General features: G+C 39.5%; 1 protein-coding gene across 1 annotated transcript in view; it reads left to right on the top strand.

Moving 5' to 3' along the window:
• The first annotated feature begins 419 nt into the window (after window positions 1-419).
• LOC140038482 (uncharacterized) overlaps window positions 420-20,511 on the top strand; it is a 49,028-nt gene continuing 28,936 nt past the window's right edge. Inside the window, exons 1-2 of the mRNA XM_072083852.1 lie at window positions 420-1,337; window positions 1,581-3,343. Of these exons, the coding sequence (XP_071939953.1) occupies window positions 420-1,337; window positions 1,581-3,343 (2,681 nt within the window). The remainder of the gene's footprint in view (window positions 1,338-1,580; window positions 3,344-20,511) is intronic.

A 20,511-nucleotide genomic window follows, 5' to 3' on the forward strand; every position in this document is an offset into this window, starting at 1 on the left:
ATATTTTCAGGTAATATTTAAACATAGCTTCTCGTCGAAGCCCCATCATAACGCGATCCCGAAGTAAAACCCAAAGGAATCATGTAGACATGAGTACTCAGCCCGAATCGTCTGATAAGACCGCTGCAACTACCCAGCCGGAAGCCACAAGTCCCGGGGTTCAGTTGACTGAATTACTCACCAAATTTGGGGAAATGGCATCTGAAATGGCCGCCCAAAAGAAGTTGATCGACGAGCTCATTAGTAGCGGAGTGCAGCCTGAGCCTGTGCCCGCCAAACAACCGGAATCCGAACCATTTGTCATTCCTCCAATTCAAACCACTTTTGAGGGAGTTTTCAACCCGCAGTATACTTATACTCAAAATCCTCTGTTCTATCCTTCCTATGGGCAAGGATTTCAGCCTCAAGGTGGTCCAAACATGCCTCTGGATCCACAAGCTTTTTATCAGACTACCGCAGAGCCTGTTGTGCCAGAGCATACTGTTCAAACCAAGCCAGAAGTGGGAGAGTCGTCCGCCCCGGTGGATATGAAGCTACTCAAGAGATTGGATCGTTTCGATGAGTTCATCAAGAAAAGCCAAGGTTTAAGCAAACACGGGGTGCTAGACTACGATGATCTGTGCCTGTTTCCAAATGTACAGCTGCCCGTGGGGTTCAAGACTCCGAAGTTCAATAAATATGATGGTACGGGCAACCCTAAGACACACTTGCGTTTGTTTGCCAACAAGTTGGGCAGACCGGTGGATGACGAAAACTTGCCATTAAGGTTATTTCCAGAGAGTCTAGAGGGAGACGCCCTCGATTGGTATTCCAACTTAAAGCCAGAGGAGGTGAAGACTTGGCTTGATCTATCCAACGCCTTCATCAGACAATACGAATATAATTACGAGCTAGCACCAACCAGAACTACTTTGGAAGGCACAAAGAGGCGACCATCTGAAGGTCACAAGACATACGCCAAAAGATGGAGAAAGATAGCTGCCAAGGTTGAGCCTCCGATGACCGAAGATGAAATTGTTCGCACTTTTATAAAGGCGCATGATCCTCCACACTTTGAAGAAATCTTCCGTATGACCGGATGTTCATTTGCTGCGATTGTGAATAAACTCGAAGAGTATGATGATTTTGTGAGAACCGGGAAAATTGTTAACGTCTCTGCCTTAAAATCGCAAGTAGAAGCTTTGCAAGGGCAAGGGAGCAGTGGAAAGAAGCTGCATTTTAAAAAGAAAGAGGGGGATGCAACTTTTATCTGGAACCAGAACCCTTCACCCAAACCCCGATACCAACACAATCCAACCTATCAACCACATTACCCTTATTATTCAAACCCGCACCATGTATATACTACCAATATCCATCACCTTCGACCTCGCCCAAGCTATCCTAACTCACCTTTAGCTCCTTTTCAAATTTCTCAACCAAATCCGCCCTAAAACCGACCTCGCCCTCCATATAACCCAAGATTTCCTTCCCCAAATAGACATGTTTACAGCTATCCTCAACCTCCTGAACCTTACAACCGACCCCCTAGCCGTACATTTATCAATTTAGGCAGGCCTCTGGACCAATTGTATGACCAGTTGAAGGCCGCCAGGAAAATTGGTATGGTACCCCCTCCTACCTATCCATATGGCATGCCCGCGTGGTATAACCCACAAGCTGTCTGTGCTTATCATTCAGGGGCACCCGGATATTCAACTTTGGATTGCAAGGCTCTTAAGCATAAAGTTCAAGATATGATTGAAGCTGGAGAGATTGTAATTTGGAAAAGGGAGGCACAAGGGCCGAATATAAATAGGAACCCCTTGCCGGAACATGCTAATACCATTGGGGTCATTCTGGACGACAGAGAGTATGACGAACTAGCCCAAAAATTGGCAAGGGAAGCTGAGGTGTTTGGGGTCACAGACCAACCATTTGTAATAGAGATGCCATTTGAGGAAGACAAAAGACCCTTTACTTTGGATCTCACTCCAGCTGAGAGCGAGGCTTTGGAGCCAGTGGTCATCGAATTCCCAGAGCAGGCGCCTGTTCTAAGTTTGCAACGAGTGCCATGGAATTACAATGAATCTGTCATACAAATTGGAGGAAAGCCAGTTGCCAAAGAGGAGGTGTCAGTGGTCACTAGATCAGGGAGAATTGCAAGTCCGTTTGGAGCTACCGTCCCGATTAAAACAAACGGTCCCGAGCTGCCCGCTAAACCAGCAATTACTGAGAAGGAAGCCTTGGATTTTCTTAAAAGGCTGCAAAGAAGCGAATATAACGTAGTCGAGAAGCTAAGCAAGTCGCCCGTCCAAATATCCATGTTGGATCTGCTTTTTTCTTCGGATATGCATAGGGATGCGTTGCTCGAAGTGTTGACTAAAGCTCAAATCCCTAAGGACATTTCGGTTGATAATTTCTCACATATAGTTGGGAATGTATTATCTACAAAGCAAATCACTTTCTCCGATGATGAATTACCAGCAGAAGGTATTGGACATAACAAGGCTCTGTACATAGCTGTGAGGTACAATGGGAAAATGCTACCAAAGGCGTTGATTGACAACAGATCTGCGCTTAATATCTGTCCTTGGAGTACCTTGGAAAAGCTAGGGTTGCAAGATATCAAGCTGAGGTCTTCAGGGACCATAGTTCGAGGTTTTGATGGAGCACAAAGGGAACCAATAGGAGAAGTGGATTTAGTGATCGAGATGGGGCCCGCACAGTTTCAAATAACCTGCCAAGTTATGCACTTTCCTAGTGTTTACAATGTTTTGCTTGGAAGGCCGTGGATTCATAAGTCCGGGGCTGTGCCTTCTTCATTGCATCAATTGTTAAAATTCATAGTAAATGACAAGTTGATAACTATCTTTGCCGAAGAGAATTGCTTCGTAATTGCTGATTCTGGGTCCGAAGAAGATGGTAGCCGAAACGCCACAGTGACCCCTCATAGCACAGCTGATATCGTCTCCGTAAGTTGGATAACAAAAGAGGAACGAGCTCTGTCAAAGGCCAGTGTCATGATGGCTAAGGAAATGATTCGCGGAGGATATGAGTTTGACAAAGGGCTGGGACGCGATTTACAAGGAATTCTGAAACCAGTGGTAATTGTGGAGAAGAATGACTCATTCGGTTTGGGTTTCCGACCAACCGCTAAAGACATCAAAGAAATGAAGGAACGCAAGAGAGCAGAGAAAGAAAGCAGGCAAAAGGCCTTTGATATTCCACCACTGCATTATACCTTTCCACGACCAACCGAGGTGATCACGTTAGAGATTAACCCAGTTGACGAAATCGAAACCAGTTTGGCCCAATTGTTCGTTGGGGCAACATTTGAAGACAGTCTCCCAGATGAGGCCGAGTTTCCCGACATCCCTGAAGGATCAATTTCCAATTGGACAGCCGAGTTTCTGCCCATTCAGAAGGAGTTTCGGTAAAACTAGAGGGGTTTGTCATTCATGCGAATTCATGAAAATACTTCTGCATCTGTAAATAGCTAATGAAAGCATCTTTATCTTTGACTAAAATTTGCACATGTAAATATTGTTTCCGCTTGCTTTCCTTTTATTTTCGCTTTCAATCAAAGGTTTTATGAAAATGCACAAGTGGTTCTTATCATGTTGTTTTGTTTATTCGTTTGTCATATTGCTTATTCATTTGATTGTTGTATGTTTGTTTGCTTATTACCCCACGTTCGTTAATTCTTTCAGATGGCCAAAAATAAAACTGTTTGACCCTTTGGATATCACTGTTCTGGAATTCAATAATGGCAATCTCTATATCACTCACGACTTGGAGGTCTGGGAATCTGAGCTCCAAAGCGAGAGTGATAATGAGGAGGTATTCGATTCTTGTGCAAAGAACTTTGAACAATATGAGGAGAAACCAAAACCGAACCTGGAAGAAACAGAAAAGGTCAACATTGGCACTAAAGATGAAGTTTAGGAGGTGCAAATTAGTATTCATTTGAATGAGAGGCAGAAAAAGGAGATGCTTGAATTCTTGACTATGTTCCAGGATGTATTTACATGGTCCTATGATGATATGATTGGTATTTCAACTGATGTGGTAGTGCATAAGTTGCCCACAGACCCTACTTTTCCACCCGTAAAACAAAAACCCCGAAAATTCAAACCAGATATGAGCCTCAAAATAAAAGAGCAAATTGAAAAACAGCTCAAAACCAACATTATCATTGTTTTCCATTACCCTATTTGGCTTTCGAATCCAGTCCCTGTTCCAAAAAAGAATGGAGAGGTGCGAGTTTGTGTTGATTATAGAGACCTCAATAAGGCCAGTCCTAAAGATGATTTTCCTTTACCAAATATTCACATTCTCCTAGACAATACCGCTGGGCATGAGATTGAATCTTTTTGTGATTGCTTCGCTGGATACCACCAGATTTTGATGGCAGAAGAGGATAGGGAGAAAACTGCTTTTATCACCCCTTGGGGCACATTTTGCTACCGAATGATGCCGTTTAGTTTAAAGAATGCTGGGGCTACGTATCAAAGGACCATGACCACCCTGTTTCATGATATGATCCACCGGGAGATGGAGGTCTACGTGGATGACATCATAATCAAGTCTAAAAGGGCAGAGAACTATTTGGTTGATTTGAAGAAGCTGTTCGAAAGGTTGCGAAAGTACAATTTGAAACTAAATCCTGCAAAGTGTGCCTTTGGGGCACCAGCTGGTAAATTGTTGGGCTTCATTGTTAGTAAAAGAGGCATAGAGATAGATCCAGCGAAAATCAAAGCAATTCGAGATATGCCAGTGCCGAAAACTCAGAAGGACGTGAAAAGTTTCTTAGGAAATATCAATTTTATTGGGAGATTTATTGCCCAACTAACTGCCACATGCGAGCCGTTATTCAAATTATTGAGAAAGAATGTGCCATTGTATTGGAGTGAAGAATGCCAACAAGCTTTGATAAGATCAAGGATTATTTGTTACATCCGCCAGTCTTGGTGCCACCCAAGCCGGATCGACCATTAATCATGTACCTATCTGTGCTTGAAGAAGCAGTTGGTTGTGTCCTTGGGCAGCATGATGACTCCGGAAGGAAGGAGCAAGCCATTTACTATCTAAGCAAAAAGTTCACGCAGTATGAGGCTAATTATTCATTCATTGAGAAAAGCTGCTGTACATTGGCCTGGGCAGCTCAAAAGCTGAGACACTACCTGTTGAGCCATACCACTTATCTTATTTCCCGATCTGATCCTTTGAAGTATCTTTTGGAGAAGCCGATGCTAACTGGACGTCTGGCTAAATGGCAGATAATTCTCTCAGAGTTCGATATTGTTTTCACTTCACAAAAGGCTGTCAAGGGGCAAGCTATAGCTGATCATTTGGCAGAAAACCCAAAGGATGATGATTATCAACCACTTCATACTTATTTCCCTGATGAGAGAGTCTTATTTGTAGGCGGCACAGACGATATAAGTGAGCAAAGCCCTGAATGGAGGCTTTTCTTCGATGGAGCTTCGAATTCTCTCGGAGCTGGAATTGGAGCTGTTTTGGTTTCACCCGAAGGGAAGCACTACCCTGCCGCTGCCAAATTGCAATTTGCTTGCACGAACAACATGGCCGAATATGAAGCCTGCATTTTTGGTCTTAAAATGGCTTTAGAAATGGAAATCAAAGAATTGATAGCTTTCAGTGATTCAGATTTGCTCGTGCACCAAACCTTGAAGCAGTGAATAACCAAAGATTCAAAAATTCTGCCCTACCATTGTAGTCTGCTCACTCTGGCCAAGCAATTTCGAAATTTGGAGTTCAGACATCTCCCGCGAGCCCGAGACGCATTTGCTGATGCTTTGGCCACTTTAGCTTCTATGATCCAGTATCCAGATGAATTGAGTATCGAACCAATCCAGATTCAACTCCAAGACAAGCCTGCACACTGTTGGGTTGTAGACAAGTCTGCTGACAACATTCCTTGGTATAATGATATTAAGGAGTTTCTCAAAACAGAGTCTTACCCTCTGCATGCTAGTACAAAGGACAAGAGTTTTCTGCGTAGAATGGCTTCAAAATTTTTCTTAAGTGGAGAAGTTTTGTACAAAAGAACCTCAGATTTGAACCTTTTAAGGTGCGTCGATGAAGATGAAGCTCAGTATATGATGAAAGAGGTGCATAGTGGCGTTTGTGGACCTCACATGAATGGCCATTTGCTAGCAAAGAAAATCATGAGAACCGGACACTTCTGGCTTACTATGGAGCATGATTGTATAGATTTTGTCCGGAGATGTATAAAATGTCAAATGCACGGTGACGTTATACGCGCTCCACCTACTGAATTACATAGCATGACCGCCCCATGGCCCTGTTCAATGTGGGGTATGGACGTGATTGGTACAATCGATCCTCCTGCTTCAAATAGACATCGATTTATATTGGTGGCGATTGAGTACTTTACTAAATGGGTTGAAGCGGAGTCATTCAAACATGTTACGAAGAAGGTAGTTGCCAATTTCTTGAGAGATCACATCATCTGTCGCTTTGGAGTACCCAAAACGCTTATTACAGACAATGCCAACAATCTGAATAATGACATGGTATATGGACTATGCGAGCAGTTCAAGATCAGACACCGCAACTCTGCCATTTATAGGCCTCAGATGAATGGAGCTGTAGAAGCCGCAAATAAGAATTTGAAGAAGATTATCCGCAAAATGACTGAAAGGCATCGCGATTGGCATGAAAAGTTACCTTATGCATTAATGGCGTACAGGACTTCTATCCGGACATCGACTGGGGCAACGCCATATTCACTCATGTATGGAATGGAAGCTGTATTGCCAGCTGAAGTTGAAATTCCTTCGCTACGAATGCTCATGGAAGCTAAATTGGAGGAGGCTGATTGGATGAAGCGGCGCCATGAGCAATTGACTTTGATCGATGAAAAGCGGCTCAATGCTATCTGTCATGGTCAGTGTTATCAGAAACGTGTGGCCCAAGCTTACAACAAAAAGTCCATCGGCATGCGTTCGAAGAAGGTGACAAAGTACTAAAGCGGATTTTGCCAATGCAGGATGAAGCTAAAGGCAAATTTGCTCCAAATTGGCAAGGGCCGTTCATTGTCCAAAAGGTATTACCTGGCGGAGCACTTATTTTGGCAGAAATGGATGGGCGGGCATTCCCTCAACCCATCAACTCGGACATGTGTAAGAAGTTCTTCATTTGATTATGTAAAATTTCTTTTAGAAATTCACGCAAACGGCGAAATGTAAGTCAGGCCATCTTCTTTTACACTTAAAACATTTTATCCCTACTTGTCCTCTTTGAGCCATCAGAATTGACAAAATTTTTGCTTGATAAACCCTGAGAATTGCAAATCCCACACTGGGGCAAATTTATTTTGTAAAAAAAAAAAAAAAAAAGAGAGAAAGAACCCCACACTGGGGCAAATTTAGTCTTTTAATGCAATACAAGATGCAAAGAGAGAAAATCCAATCAAACTGGGGCAAAATTCCTTGGTTTCGTTTAAAAACTGGAGATAATTTCAAAATGATGCAATCTCAGGTAGTTTCACACCTTTCATCAAAATTTGCTTTCAAGCCTCAACCTTTTTCAAAGCACCCCACCGGACCTCATTACAAAAGCCCAAAGTCCTGGCTTTTGTCACTTGCTGCATTTTTACTTGAAAGTTTGCTAATTAATTGGCAAGTGATGTCCATAATGCTTTCACCTAAAATTTATATGGGAAGTGCATTTTACTGATGCCAACAATCTCTTAACCACATTTCTCAGTTGATCGGGAATGAGGTAGTTCTGCTACTCTATAGGTGAAAACCCGAAAGGGCGCCTAAAAAAAATAAAAAAAAATAAAAAAAAAGGAGGAGGGGGGCAACCTTGGTGAAAACCCGAAAGGGCACCAAGGCAGGTTTTCTCAACAGACGAAACGAGAAGGAACAGCTGGTGACCTGGTTCATTTAGACTTTTCCTCATGATTGTGATACTTCTGCCAGAATCGAATTCCGAAGCAAATATATCCAAAGGCTTGAACATGATATTCATTGGCCAAATTTGTATTTTTCCTTTACAAATATTCTTTTGCAAAATGTATCTTTATAAACCTCTTGGTTTCTCTCGATTATTTGCGTTCGATTGCTTGTGGTTATCTGCATTCTTTTGCATGCTCATCTTTGCCTGACATAGGAAATCATTCTGCATATATCATTGATTTTTATATGACAAATTTTTCATGCATCATTTTTTCATCATTGGATTCGAATGGATGATAAACCCTAAGGTTTGTGCAAGGAGTAAAATGCAACAAAGCTGCTACATAGATTTGGTGACATGGTAAATACGTACTTTGTCAGTCTCAGAAATGGAAAGGTTTCAAAATTACAAGTTCAACTAAGCCAGACGCCGCAGAACAGAAGCAAAAGCACCACAAGACTCATGTTTACACGATTCTCAAGGCAAACCGGATCAAATGATGGTGGCAAGTCCATTATTTCTTCTTTTTCTTGCAGGAACGGTGCATTTACAAATGAAACAACCACTCTCCTTTTCACATCCAAATCGATGCCAGAAAAATCTCCCCAGTAAGCAAAGATGAAGCGGTGATGTTATTAGCAAAGCTTGATCATAAGATACAACATCAGCTATCGCTTCAGCTACAGAGATCAAATCTCCCTCTTGGTACAAAAGTTTGAACTACTCCCAGGTAAAAACTCAATTTATTGTTTAAACCTCCCCGGTGAAGTCCCGTTTTAAATTCCTGTTCGGGTCAGTCTCGTTTTAAATTCCTGTTCGGGTCAGTCCCGTATTAAAATTCCTGTTCAGGTCAGTCCCGTTTTAAATTCCTGTTCGGGTCAGTCCCCTTTTAAAATTCCTGTTCGGGTCAGTCCCGTTTTAAATTTCTGTTCGGGTCAGTCCCGTTTTAAATTTCATGATTCGGGTCAGTCCCGTTTAAATTCCTGTTCAGGTCAGTCCCGGTTTAAATTCCTGTTCGGGTCAGTCCCGTTTTAAATTTCATGTTCGGGTCAGTCCCGTTTTAAATTCTTGTTCGGGTCAGTCCCGTTTTAAATTTCTGTTTTAAATTTCTGTTCGGGTCAGTCCCGTTTTAAAATTCCTATTCGGGTCCGTCCCGTTTTACATTTCTGTTCGGGTCAGTCCCGTTTTAAAATTTCTGTTCGGGTCAGTCCCGTTTTAAATTCCTGTTCGGGTCAGTCCCGTTTCTTTTTTTAAATTCCTGTTCGTTGGAATTATTTTGCAGCCAAACAACACAGGTGAGTATTTTGTGTCTACTTCTTTGTCTCAAGTTTTTCCAAAACTCAGACAAAGAGGGACAAACTGTAGACACCAAATTTTTAGTGTTAGTTTTGTATTGATTTCTTGTATTTTCTTTAGTTTTTTATTTATTGTATTTTATGTTATTATTTTATTTTTGAGTAATTTTAGCGTAAGAATTTATTGAAAAGAAAAAGAAAAATCCTTCACAAAAATGTATTTTAATCCTTTTCAAATTCAAGTTATTGTTTATCGATTAAAAAAAAAGTAAAAAAAATAAGAGAAAAGAAAAAGAGGAAAAAGAGGAAAATTGTAGTTTTTATTTTTATCCTTTGGGTGCTAATTTTGTACATTTTTATTTAAGTTTATTTAAATTGTTATTTCTGTATTATTATTATTATTATTATTTATTTTTAAAAAAAAAAGAAGAAGAAGAAAAAAAAAAGGGGGAACCCCGCAAGCGGGTTTCAGGCTATTTAACAGGTTCGAAAAAAAAAGAAAAAAAAGAAAAAGAGAGACGTTTTGTTTCAGCCGCAGCAGAAGAGAAGTGCAGCTGCGTTTTTCGGCTATTTTCCTGGTTTTCTTTAGCTCCCTTCGATCAATGTTAGCACTGTTACACCTGGCTTTCATCCACAAGCCAAAGGAAAATTTAGAAGTGAAGGCAAATCCGATGGCTGAGAGAGGGACGGTGATCTGAAACTGGTTATAAGCCATCGAGATGAGGTTTTCTAGGGTGAGAGTCTGATATAAAAGAGGGAGCTAAGGGTTTAGAGAAAAAAAGAGAAAACCGAGGTGCGGCGGCGGAGTTAGAAAGAAAAAAGGAGAAAGAAAGACAGAAAAACAGAGCAAGAGTGAGGGAGCTAGAAGGAGTTCTTGACGGCTGGAAAACTGAGGGCTTTGAGAGAGTTGAGACCGAAAAAGGTTAGGAAAAACTGAAAAAAGAGAAGAAGAGGAACTGGAGAGCGTCGGGAGTTGGAGATAAATTGAAAGCTGAGAGAGGAGAAGGGAAAAACGAGAAGGCCAAGCAAGGAAGTGTTACCGGAATTGCTGACCGAAGCGGAAAGCTGCTACCACCGCCTTCTGCTATTTTCAGTCCGGATCTTCAACAAAAGAAGGCCACTGTAAGCCATTCTCTCATGTAAACTTTTTTTTTTTTTCAGATGCTAATCCTTTAAGCTTTCCAAGTCTGTATGCGTGTGATTGGAACCCCATGCTTTTACCTTTAGCATTAAAGCTGTCGTCTTTCTGTTTGTTGTTACCTTGCACGTTCAGTTTGAGGTTCATTTGCTGTTTGTTCATGGGTTGCAATTTAATGCCAAGATGCTAGCTTTGAAAGGGGAGGGTATTTACAGGGTTTGTCCTTGCCGAAATTCTGGATAGGTTGTACAGAAAAAGGGCTTGCATTTTTTTTCACTTTGAATTTGTCTGCCTCTGTTCGAATGTTGGGTTTTATTTGGAATCTGGGATTTCGGTCTTTTTCCGCTATTGTTAGTTTCCGCAAGAACAAAAGAACCATGCCCGTGAAATTTGCATGAAAACAATAGCAAGAGCTGCGGTTGAAGGATTGCAGAAAAATGTTTTTTTTATGCTTGCTATGTCCATGTTTCTTTCTCTCGTGTGTTCATGCGCACCTGTGGCTGTCTCATTGTGTTCCTTGTTGGCTGCAACAAGATTGGAATTCCTTGTTTGTCACAGTAGTGTTGACGGATTGGGGTCTTTAGCTTGTTGCAGCAGCGTGGAGGGATCTTTTTCTTTTCTTTCGATTATTGAAATTCTGGCTGAGTTTAGCTTTCCTTTTGCTTTGGCTTGCTGAGTGATGGTGATGCCATGTATATGTTTGTTTACCATTACAAGTAGCAATGTGCGACATGCCATCAGGCTGGAACAAGTAGTCCAAAAACTGTTGCAGCCACGGCCTCTTTTCTCATTTTTAGACTTGTAGTTGTTCTAACCAAAGTCTGAGTTCACATTTTGTTAGATTCTGGTTTCGTTGTTGGTTTAGCACTATTTCAATTATGCATGTCTGTTTTCCCAGGCTTTTGTTCCTTATATTCTTTCCTGTGTTGTATGTTTTCATCCCTGAAGTTTAGTCTATCACAATTGGGAAGCTCAGTTCATGTTTTGATGCTAGAGAGATGGGATTGTATCATTCTGTCAAAATGGCATGTTATTGTTTTCTTCTATTCTGTTGTTGTGCAAGAAGTCATGAGCGAATGAATGGCTAAAGGTTGCAGGAAGAATTGCAGAAGCTTTCTTCGTACTAGCTTCGCATGAAAGTTGCATGAAAAACTTTCCAAAATTGCACTTTGGCCCCCAAGTCTTCCTTGGTTTCACTATGGCCCAATCATGTCCTAATTTCTTGCAATTAGGTCCTAGAAATATTGCAATTTGAACCATTACTTGACCCTTTCTTTACTTTTGGCCCTTTGAAGTCCCTAAAATGTTTAATTGGGTTTGAGTGCTTGATTAATGTTTGTAATTGAGTCCTTGGTGGGTCCCTTTCTTGGAAACTATGCATTATTGGATTTCATTTAAGTTGCAATTAGGAGGAATTTGGTGATTTTGTTTTATTTTACTATTAAATTGGTGCATTAATCCCTTGTTTTGATGGTTTTAGCCCAAGTTATCTATTTCTTTGGTGACTTTAGCCCAAGTTAAGTCTTGTTCACTTTACTAACATCACAAACGGGGAGGTATAACTTCTTTTATCCTTTTTTGTCTCTCCTCTATGTGATCCAACGTGCTAAGTGAGAATTGCATGTCTACTTGGCTTTCCTTGCTTTTCCTTAATTCCTTTCATTTATTTCATTTACTTTTGCTTTTATTAAGTTATTCTTTTATGGGGCATGTGTACACCTCTTGGCTTGTAATAGATAGGGCTTGGAGAGCATTTTTATTCACTTTTCCCCTTCTCCCATTTGTTTTAGTTAGCAAATGTAATAGGTTCATTAGCTTGATTGCTTGCTTTTGTTGCTATGTGTTAATTTGCTTTATTAGGCTCTTGCATTTAGTCGAGCATGCTAAATGTTATGTGCTACGTGTTTATAGGTGATTGGCATGTCTACTTGCTTTCTATAGTCGTAGATGAATATGATAGATGAATGCACGTCACCACACTAGTCCAACGCTAGTTGTGGCTCATTGTCCCGTTTTCTACTAGTCCAACGCTAGTAGGAATTCATAGATATGGGCTAGTCCAACGCTAGATCCAATAGGCCGTCCCCTCTCGTTGGTACATACTTGCATGTTTCACTACATTTCATGCATTTTTCTTAGTTTTTTTTAGCATTTGGCATGCCCCTCCAACCCTTTCCCTTTCATTTTAGGTTCTTGCATCCTCATGCTAGGTATAGGGTACATTTGCTTGAGAGTCCCCTTTCGATAAGGGAAACGAGCGAGTGTGGCTACAAAATAGCCTTAGCACGCTAGTCCTTCCTTCTAATCAAAGGGAAAATTAAAGTCGTGAAGTTAAGAGTCATTCCCGTACCCGACTTGATGCATTCCTCTAGGTTCATACACTCTCATTCTCATCATGTCACTCCATCACCTTCTTTATCTACATTTTCTCACTACTTATCTCTTTCTCAATACAAATGCCATGTTCACACTTTTTTTTTTCTTGTCACTTGTTTTTCTACCTCACAAATTGCACCCAATTGCACTTATATGTATCTACTATCATATTTTCATCTATTTGCACACAAACACCTTTATTTTCTCAATTTGCACACATGCACTTATCTTACATTTGCACACATGCACGTTTTCTTACATTTTCACACTTGCACTCATACTTGAGTCTTCATTTGCATCATTCGCGACCTCTATGAGGACTTTCCTTATTGGCCACCACAACTCATGTGGTTGGGACCAAAAAGCCTCATAAGAGACATTTTAGATTTAGGATTGCATTTTTCTTTTTTCTCGCATCTATTAGTCATATCCATCATGCAATACATACTTTGGGTAGAAGAATTAGGAAAAGTGGGACTAAGTCACGTAACTAGCTTTGGCTAGGGTAAGGGAGTGCCTTAGGCTTTGAGTTTGCCTTCTCCCTTATCAAATGTGACCCCCGATCCCTTTCTTTGGTTACGTAGACCTAAAAGTTCTTTAAAAGGGTTTGTTTACTTTTTTCTTTCAAAAACAAAAATCATTTTTTGGGTGACTTGGTACACCCTAACTCTATACCAAGTGGCGACTCCATTTTTCATTCAAAAAACCCTTTTTGAACTATATTTTTGGCCAAACCGTCGCATTTCACAATCCCACGGCCTTTTATTTTCACTTTCACACACGTTCACATACATATCTCACACACTACTCACACCATCAAAAGTGGGGAGCGACACCACGAAAATAAAATAAAATGGGATAACAGTAAATAAACGTGCACGTATGAAGTGTTCCCTATTTTGAGGGAAGGGGTTGAGAACCAACGCGAGGCTCTAAAGGTGACACACACCCCCCCCCAAATGCAATGCAAAGCGCGAGATAAAATAAGTACAATATACATCCAAACAACCAATCATATATACGTGAGTGAGGGAATACCTTGATACGCGCGCGAGGCAAAAAGTCCTAAAAAGGAAAATGCAACCCTAATATCCAAATGCTATGCATAAAAAGGGTAGAAAAAGGAAAAGAATAGCTAAATCAAATACTTGGACCCACTTAGGAAGTCCCCAGTGGAGTCGCTAACTGTCGCGCCCCACTTTTTGAAGGTGTGAAAGTAGTGTGTGGGATATGTATGTGAACGTGTGTGAAAATGAAAATAAAAGGCCATGGGATTGTGAAATGCGACGGTTTGGCCAAACAAAGTTCAAAAAGGGTTTTTGAATGGAAAATGGAGTCGCTACTTGGTATAGAGTTAGGGTGTACCAAGTCACCCAAAAATGAATTTTTTGGAAAGAAAAGCAAACAAACCCTTTTTAAAGAACTTTTAGATCTACGTAACCAAAGAAAGGGATCGGGGGTCACATTTGATAAGGGAGAAGGCAAAGGCAAAGCCTAAGGCACTCCCTTACACTAGCCAAAGCTAGTTGCGTGACTTAGCCCCTTCTTTTCCTAATTTTTCTACCCAAAGTATGTGTTGCATGTTGGATATGACTAAAGGATATGAAAACAAATGCAATCCTAAATCTAAAAATGTTTCTTATGAGGCTTTTTGGTCCCAACCACATGAATTGTGATGGCCAATAATGAAAGCCTTCATAGAAGTCATGAATAATGCAAATGAAGACTCAAGTATGAGTGTAAGTGTGCAAATGTAAGAAAAAATGCATGTGTGCAAGTGCATGTGTGCCAATAGAGAAAATAAAGGTGTTTGTGTGCAAGTGGATGAAAATATGGTATAATAGTAGGAAATATAGTAGTGTGCCAATTGGGTGTAATTTGTGAGGTAGAAAAAATAAGTAAGTGATAGGAAAAAAAGAAAATTGTGCAAACATGGCATGTGGATTGAGAAAAATATAAGTAGTGAGAGAATGTGGATAAAGAAAATGAGAAAGTGATATGATAAAAATAAGAGTGTATGAACCTAGAGGAATGCATCAAGTCGGGTACGGGAATGACTCCTAACTTCATGATTTTAATTTTTCCTTTGATTAGAAGGAAGAACTAGCGTGCTAAGGCTATTTTGTAGCCACACTCGCTCGTTTCCCTTTTCGAAAGGGGACTCTCAAGCAAATGTACCCTATAACTAGCATGAGGATGCAAGAACCTAAAATGAAGGGGAAGGATTGGAGGAGCATGCCAAATGCTAGGAAACTAAGAAAAATGCATGAAATGTAGTAAAACATGCAAGTATGAACTAGCGAGGGAAATCCCTAAGGGTCTAGCGTTGGACTAGCCCATATCTATGAATTCCTACTAGCGTTGGACTAGTGGAAAACGGGACAATGAGCCACAACTAGCGTTGGACTAGTGTGGTGACGTGCATTCATCCATTACATTTATCATTGACTATAGAAAGCAAGTAGACATGCCAATCACCTATAAACACGTAGCACATAACACTTAGCATGCTCGACTAAATGCAAGAGCCTAATAAAGCAAATTAACACGTAGCAACAAAAGCAAGCAATCAATCTAATGAACCTATCACATTTGCTAACAAAAGGGGAAGGGGAAAAATGGACAAAAATGCTCTTCAAGCCCTATCTATTACAAGCCAAGAGGTGTACACATACCCCATAAAGAATAACTTAAATAAAAACAAAAGCAAATGAATAAATGAAAGGAATTAAGGAGAGGCAAGGAAGCAAAGTAGACATGCAATTCTTCACTTAGCACGTTGGATCACATAGGAGAGACAAAAGAAAGGATAAAAGAAATTATACTTCCTCATTCATGATGTTAGTAAAGTAAACACGACTTAACTTGGGCTAGAGTCACCAAAGAAAGGGATAACTTGGGCTAAAACCATCAAAGCAAGGGATTAATGCACCAATTTAATGGTAAAATGCAAATAAGGCAATTTGAATTCACCAAATCATCGAATCTTTCTTCAATTGCAACTTAAAAATGATCAAATAATGCATAATTTCTAAGCAAAAGTGAATCATTGATCAAATTTCTAAAATAGCAAAATGACTAAGGACCCAATAACAACCATTAACCAATCAATCAAGGCCAATTGAAACATTTTAGGAACTTTGAAGGTCCAAGAGCAAGAAAAGGTCAAGTAATGGTTCAAGTTGCAATCAACTTAGGACTTAATTGCAAGAGATTGGAATGTAATTGGGTCTTTGTAGCATTACTAGAGACTAAAGGGAGCAAAGTAATTTTCAAAAGGTTGCTTTACATGCAAAATCAATGTAATCACGTAGAAGGCTTTCTGCAACAGGACAAGCAAGACTGCTGCATTTTTCATGGTTTGGTTCTTTACCATGGCTGTGTTTAATCCAATGGAAATTTCCATCCCAACACAGCTAACATTCTATCAAACATCAAGCTTCGATCATAAACAAGGAAACATAGCATTCGACACCCAAACATGCAAATTTCAAACCCAGAAATGCCATTCTTTCTCGGAAGCTTTAGTGTCAAAACAGTCATGAAGGAATAGACTACAAAACAAGTATGCATTACCCAAAACACCCAAACAAATCTAATCTCCGAAACAAACTTCTAAAGACTTCAATCCACACTCCCAATAAACAAAACCAGAACATCAGAGCAATATAAACACATCACGTCAAACATGCCAGATCCGCTGCAAATTCAGCAACCAAGAAGAAAAAAAAATGGCTGCAACAAGCCAAAAGCTTGAAGCTTGTCGCAGCATACTCTAAATCTGACTCTTAAGGGTCCTGACAGCCAAAACAAATGATACACGGACCATTTTCAAACAAAGCAAGGGGAAAGCATGAAGGATGCACGGGGAAAAAGCAATTGGTCTCTGTTTCGGATGAAATCTATGGTGATATCATCCGAAACCAACTAAAGTTTACAGCTTCATCAGCAGACATCCAAGATGACAGCCATGACGCGGATCCACCATCTCCCCAGATGTACAAATAAAAACGTGAAGGAAGAAAACTCACAGCAAATTTGGCGACAAAACGATTTAACAATCAGATGAAAGCTTGATGATTCATGACCGAAAGAGAATGAAAGGTTACCTTCACTCCTTTGAATCGTAGACAAACAACGCCTGGAGGGAGGAGCAATGAATCACTGACGCAGGCCAAGCGAAGCTGGGAAAAGTTCCACTTTTCTGCTGCGATTGCCCTCCAGATTCTCGATCACCTCTCTCCTTGTTAAGTTGCCGGTTTCTTCCTCAACCCTTGACTGTTCTTGCTTTCCTGTTCTTCCTTTCTTTTCTCTCAATTTTCTTAGCCACCCCTCTCTGGTTTCTTTTCCTAGCCGTCCGTCCTCTCTCCTCCCTCCTGTTTGCTAGCTCTCTCCAGATCCCCCCTTTTTTCCTCTGTCGGCTACTGCCAAATGCAACCCACCTTCATGCCAAACCCTTCATCCCACGGTCCTCCTTTGCTGCTTCTCCTTCTTTTCATTTTAGCCTTCCACCTTGCATGGAAGCTTCCTCCATTTAGCCAGGTGTCTGACCACCTGGAACCACCAGCCTTCTTTTCTAAAATTGCAGCCAAAGGGCTGCCCGAGGCCTTCCTTGCAAGCTGCGAAAATACGCAGCTTACATGTCACGATTTTTCTTTTCCAGGATAAAATATTAATAATAATAATAACAATAATAGAAATAAAAAATAAAATGCAATCAAAAAATGTTTGTAACTTCTTAAACAGCCCAAAACCTGTATGCGGGTTTTCTCGGTTTTTTCCCCCTTTTTTTTTTAGAATAATAATAAAACTAAGTAATAAAAAACAACAATTTAAGTAGCATCACACTAAAAACAATAAAGTTGCCATTTTTCAATCTTTTTTCCTTCATTTTTCATTTTCATCTTTTTTCTTTTCTTTTTTCTCTTTTTTTTCTTTTTCGAGAAATTCTATGCTAAAAACTTTCAAATAAAGATAAAACTAAAAAACTAAAAACTAAAAAGTGAATAAAACTAACATGACAAATAAAACTAAATAGTAAATGAAATTACACTAAAATTTTGGTGTCTACAACAAGCGATAAGTTAGGCATCTCCTGTGAGATCCCCTTGAAGGTCCTCTTGAGTGCCTGAGCAATTAATAATAATCTATCACTCATAATCCCAATTATCGAAGAAGATTGTACTAGAGTACAATCTAAGAAAATCTCATGAAAATGAGCCCTATTTACACGTGAATCGAGGCTCAAAGGCAGGGTTTTAAAGTACAAGAGAAATCTGGTTTTCATTTCTAAATTCAAGTGTAAAACGATCATGTGATATCGAAGGGAAATGGAGAATTCGAAAAACTCCATTTCCTTAAGTTTCGAAAATTTCAGTTTTGATACGAAATCTTTGAAAAATCGTATCTCATTCTTTACAAGTCCAAAATTAGAAAACTTGGTACCGTTGGAAACTCCTTCCAAAGTACTAAAAGTTCCTAGAAGATACTTTTCCATGGTTCCAAATGAAAGATATTTAAAATTTGGCTCAAAGTTACTATTTTAGACTATCAAGGCAGTTTCGGGGTTGGTTTTTGGCCAACTTTAGAAATTCGTCAAAATTCACAGAATTTGAACTAGCCTCTAAAATTTTAAACTCAATTAGAATTATAATCAAAGTTTAAAACAAACAAGCAGAACAAGAATTAGAGTTTTGAGCACCAAGATATGGCGGCTCAAAGTTATTGAAAAGTGAGACCGTTAGGCTAAATTCCAGATTTAATTCACGAATGTTGGGACTTTGGTTGAACATCTTAACGGACTTGAAATTGCACCAAAATTAACAGTCTTATACTACCATATAAGGGCTATTTCTCTGTCAGATTTCATGGAAAAATACATATGGAAAGTTGGTTAACCAAATCACTAAAGTTTCCAAATTTCTAAGGCAAATCTGCATTGTACTTGAGTTTTCCTTTTCGCAAACGTTTGGCCAACGAAGACATCTTAAATATCATTCATTTGTATAGACATTGTTTAAGAAGCATCCAAGATGTGTTGGTAGGTGATTAACACCAAGAATTTCGAAACAGCAAGTCCCAATCAAGGTTAAGGCATCAACTAGCCGAAAGATTTCAATCTCTGAATCAGTTTCGAACATCGGCCAAAAATCGCTCAATTCAACTTGGAATTGAGCGTGGTTGATGGATTTGAAAACTAGATTCATAAAGCTACAATTTCTCAGAAGAAATCATTTTCAAAATCTGTCCACAACTAGCTCACATTTGAGCATCAATTCGCTGCTCAATATAGAGCTTCCAGTGAATTAGTGAAACAGGACAGTCACGTTCAAATGATTGGTATGGATTATTCAGGTGCAATCAGAATGTGCATTTTATACCTTTGCAAAGCTGGGAATGACTAGTTTCCATTTCAGCAAATAGCACTCGATTTAGACATCGGAGTAAAAAGTTATAGCTGTTTGAAAAACACTGCCAGTGCAATACGGGAAAATTTTCAGTTTTGAATGAACTTTTGAAATCACCACATTTGGCCAACCAAATCACGTAATTTTTTGTGGAAACCTTCCACACAACCCATACAACATATATACATATAAAAAATTCAATAGGACTTAAAAAATATGCTCTAAAGGTCACGGCATTCACAGGGGCAGAAATGGAAAAATTCTCGCCTTCACTTCCTTTGAGCTTTCATCCATAATATCACTCATTTCTACTAATTTAAGCACTAATCCAACATTATTAACATCAAAACTCACAAAATCAGTCCATCAAACCATAGTGGGAGTTCATAGAGCCCACTCACCAATTTTTCAATAATTTAAAGCTACTCATAAGAAATTATGAATTCATAAGTGCTAAACAACTTCCATAAGTCAAGATTTGCAAGGTTGATCGTCACTTTCTTTCTTAGATGATTAAGGCAGAAATTTCGGTCCTCCTTACTCAAGAAAAAGGGATTTGAATCTCTTTTTGTAGCTTGAGTTGCTCTCCAAGTAGATTTCAAAGTGTGGTTAAAGTTTGAGGTGATTTGGTGGAAATTTAGTGATGAAATGAAGAAGAGCTTGAAGGAGAAATTTGGTTCTTTTCTTCTTGATATGCATGGCTGGAATGGAGCAGAAAAGCGAGTGTTTTGGGCTCTAATGAAGCTTCCAAGAGAAGCTAAAATGTGTGGCTCTAATTAATTCAAAAGTCAACTTTTTTTCCCGCGCGCACGCGCGTGTTTTGTGTTCGCTTCCCCTCGAGTTTGTTGCACTAGTGCACTAAACCTCTAATGCACTTACATTCATACTATTATTATTCACTCTTAATGGTCTTAAATTAAAGGTCTAAAGTCCCTCAATTAATCGCGCGCGTAAAAACACGTACTTCCGATTTGTGCGCGATAAAGTGGAATTTTCAAGAAATTCTTATAACGATAGTATAACTATCTAACACTTGAACACTTAAACATAAAAATACTTATTTTAAGACTAATGTACAAGTCTCCAATTTTTCAGACTCTTTGTACTCTTAAATTGGTTATTACTTCCAAATGCACATTCACTATTCTCATTTAACGAGCTTCCAAAAATTAAAATTTTGAAATAAGTCACTTTAAAAATATAATTAAGCTATAGATCCATCTAATTAGGTCTAAAAAGGTTAGAAAATAATATTCGGGGCAATTGTTCAAATAAATAATTAAATAAGTTAGAATTAGGAGTTTAAAATAAACAATTTTTCGAGGCCTCACACAAAACCACCCTAAGGAGCTCATCATTGGTG

The sequence above is a fragment of the Coffea arabica genome, chromosome 3e (assembly GCF_036785885.1).
Source record: "Coffea arabica cultivar ET-39 chromosome 3e, Coffea Arabica ET-39 HiFi, whole genome shotgun sequence".
Classification (NCBI taxonomy): domain Eukaryota; kingdom Viridiplantae; phylum Streptophyta; class Magnoliopsida; order Gentianales; family Rubiaceae; genus Coffea; species Coffea arabica.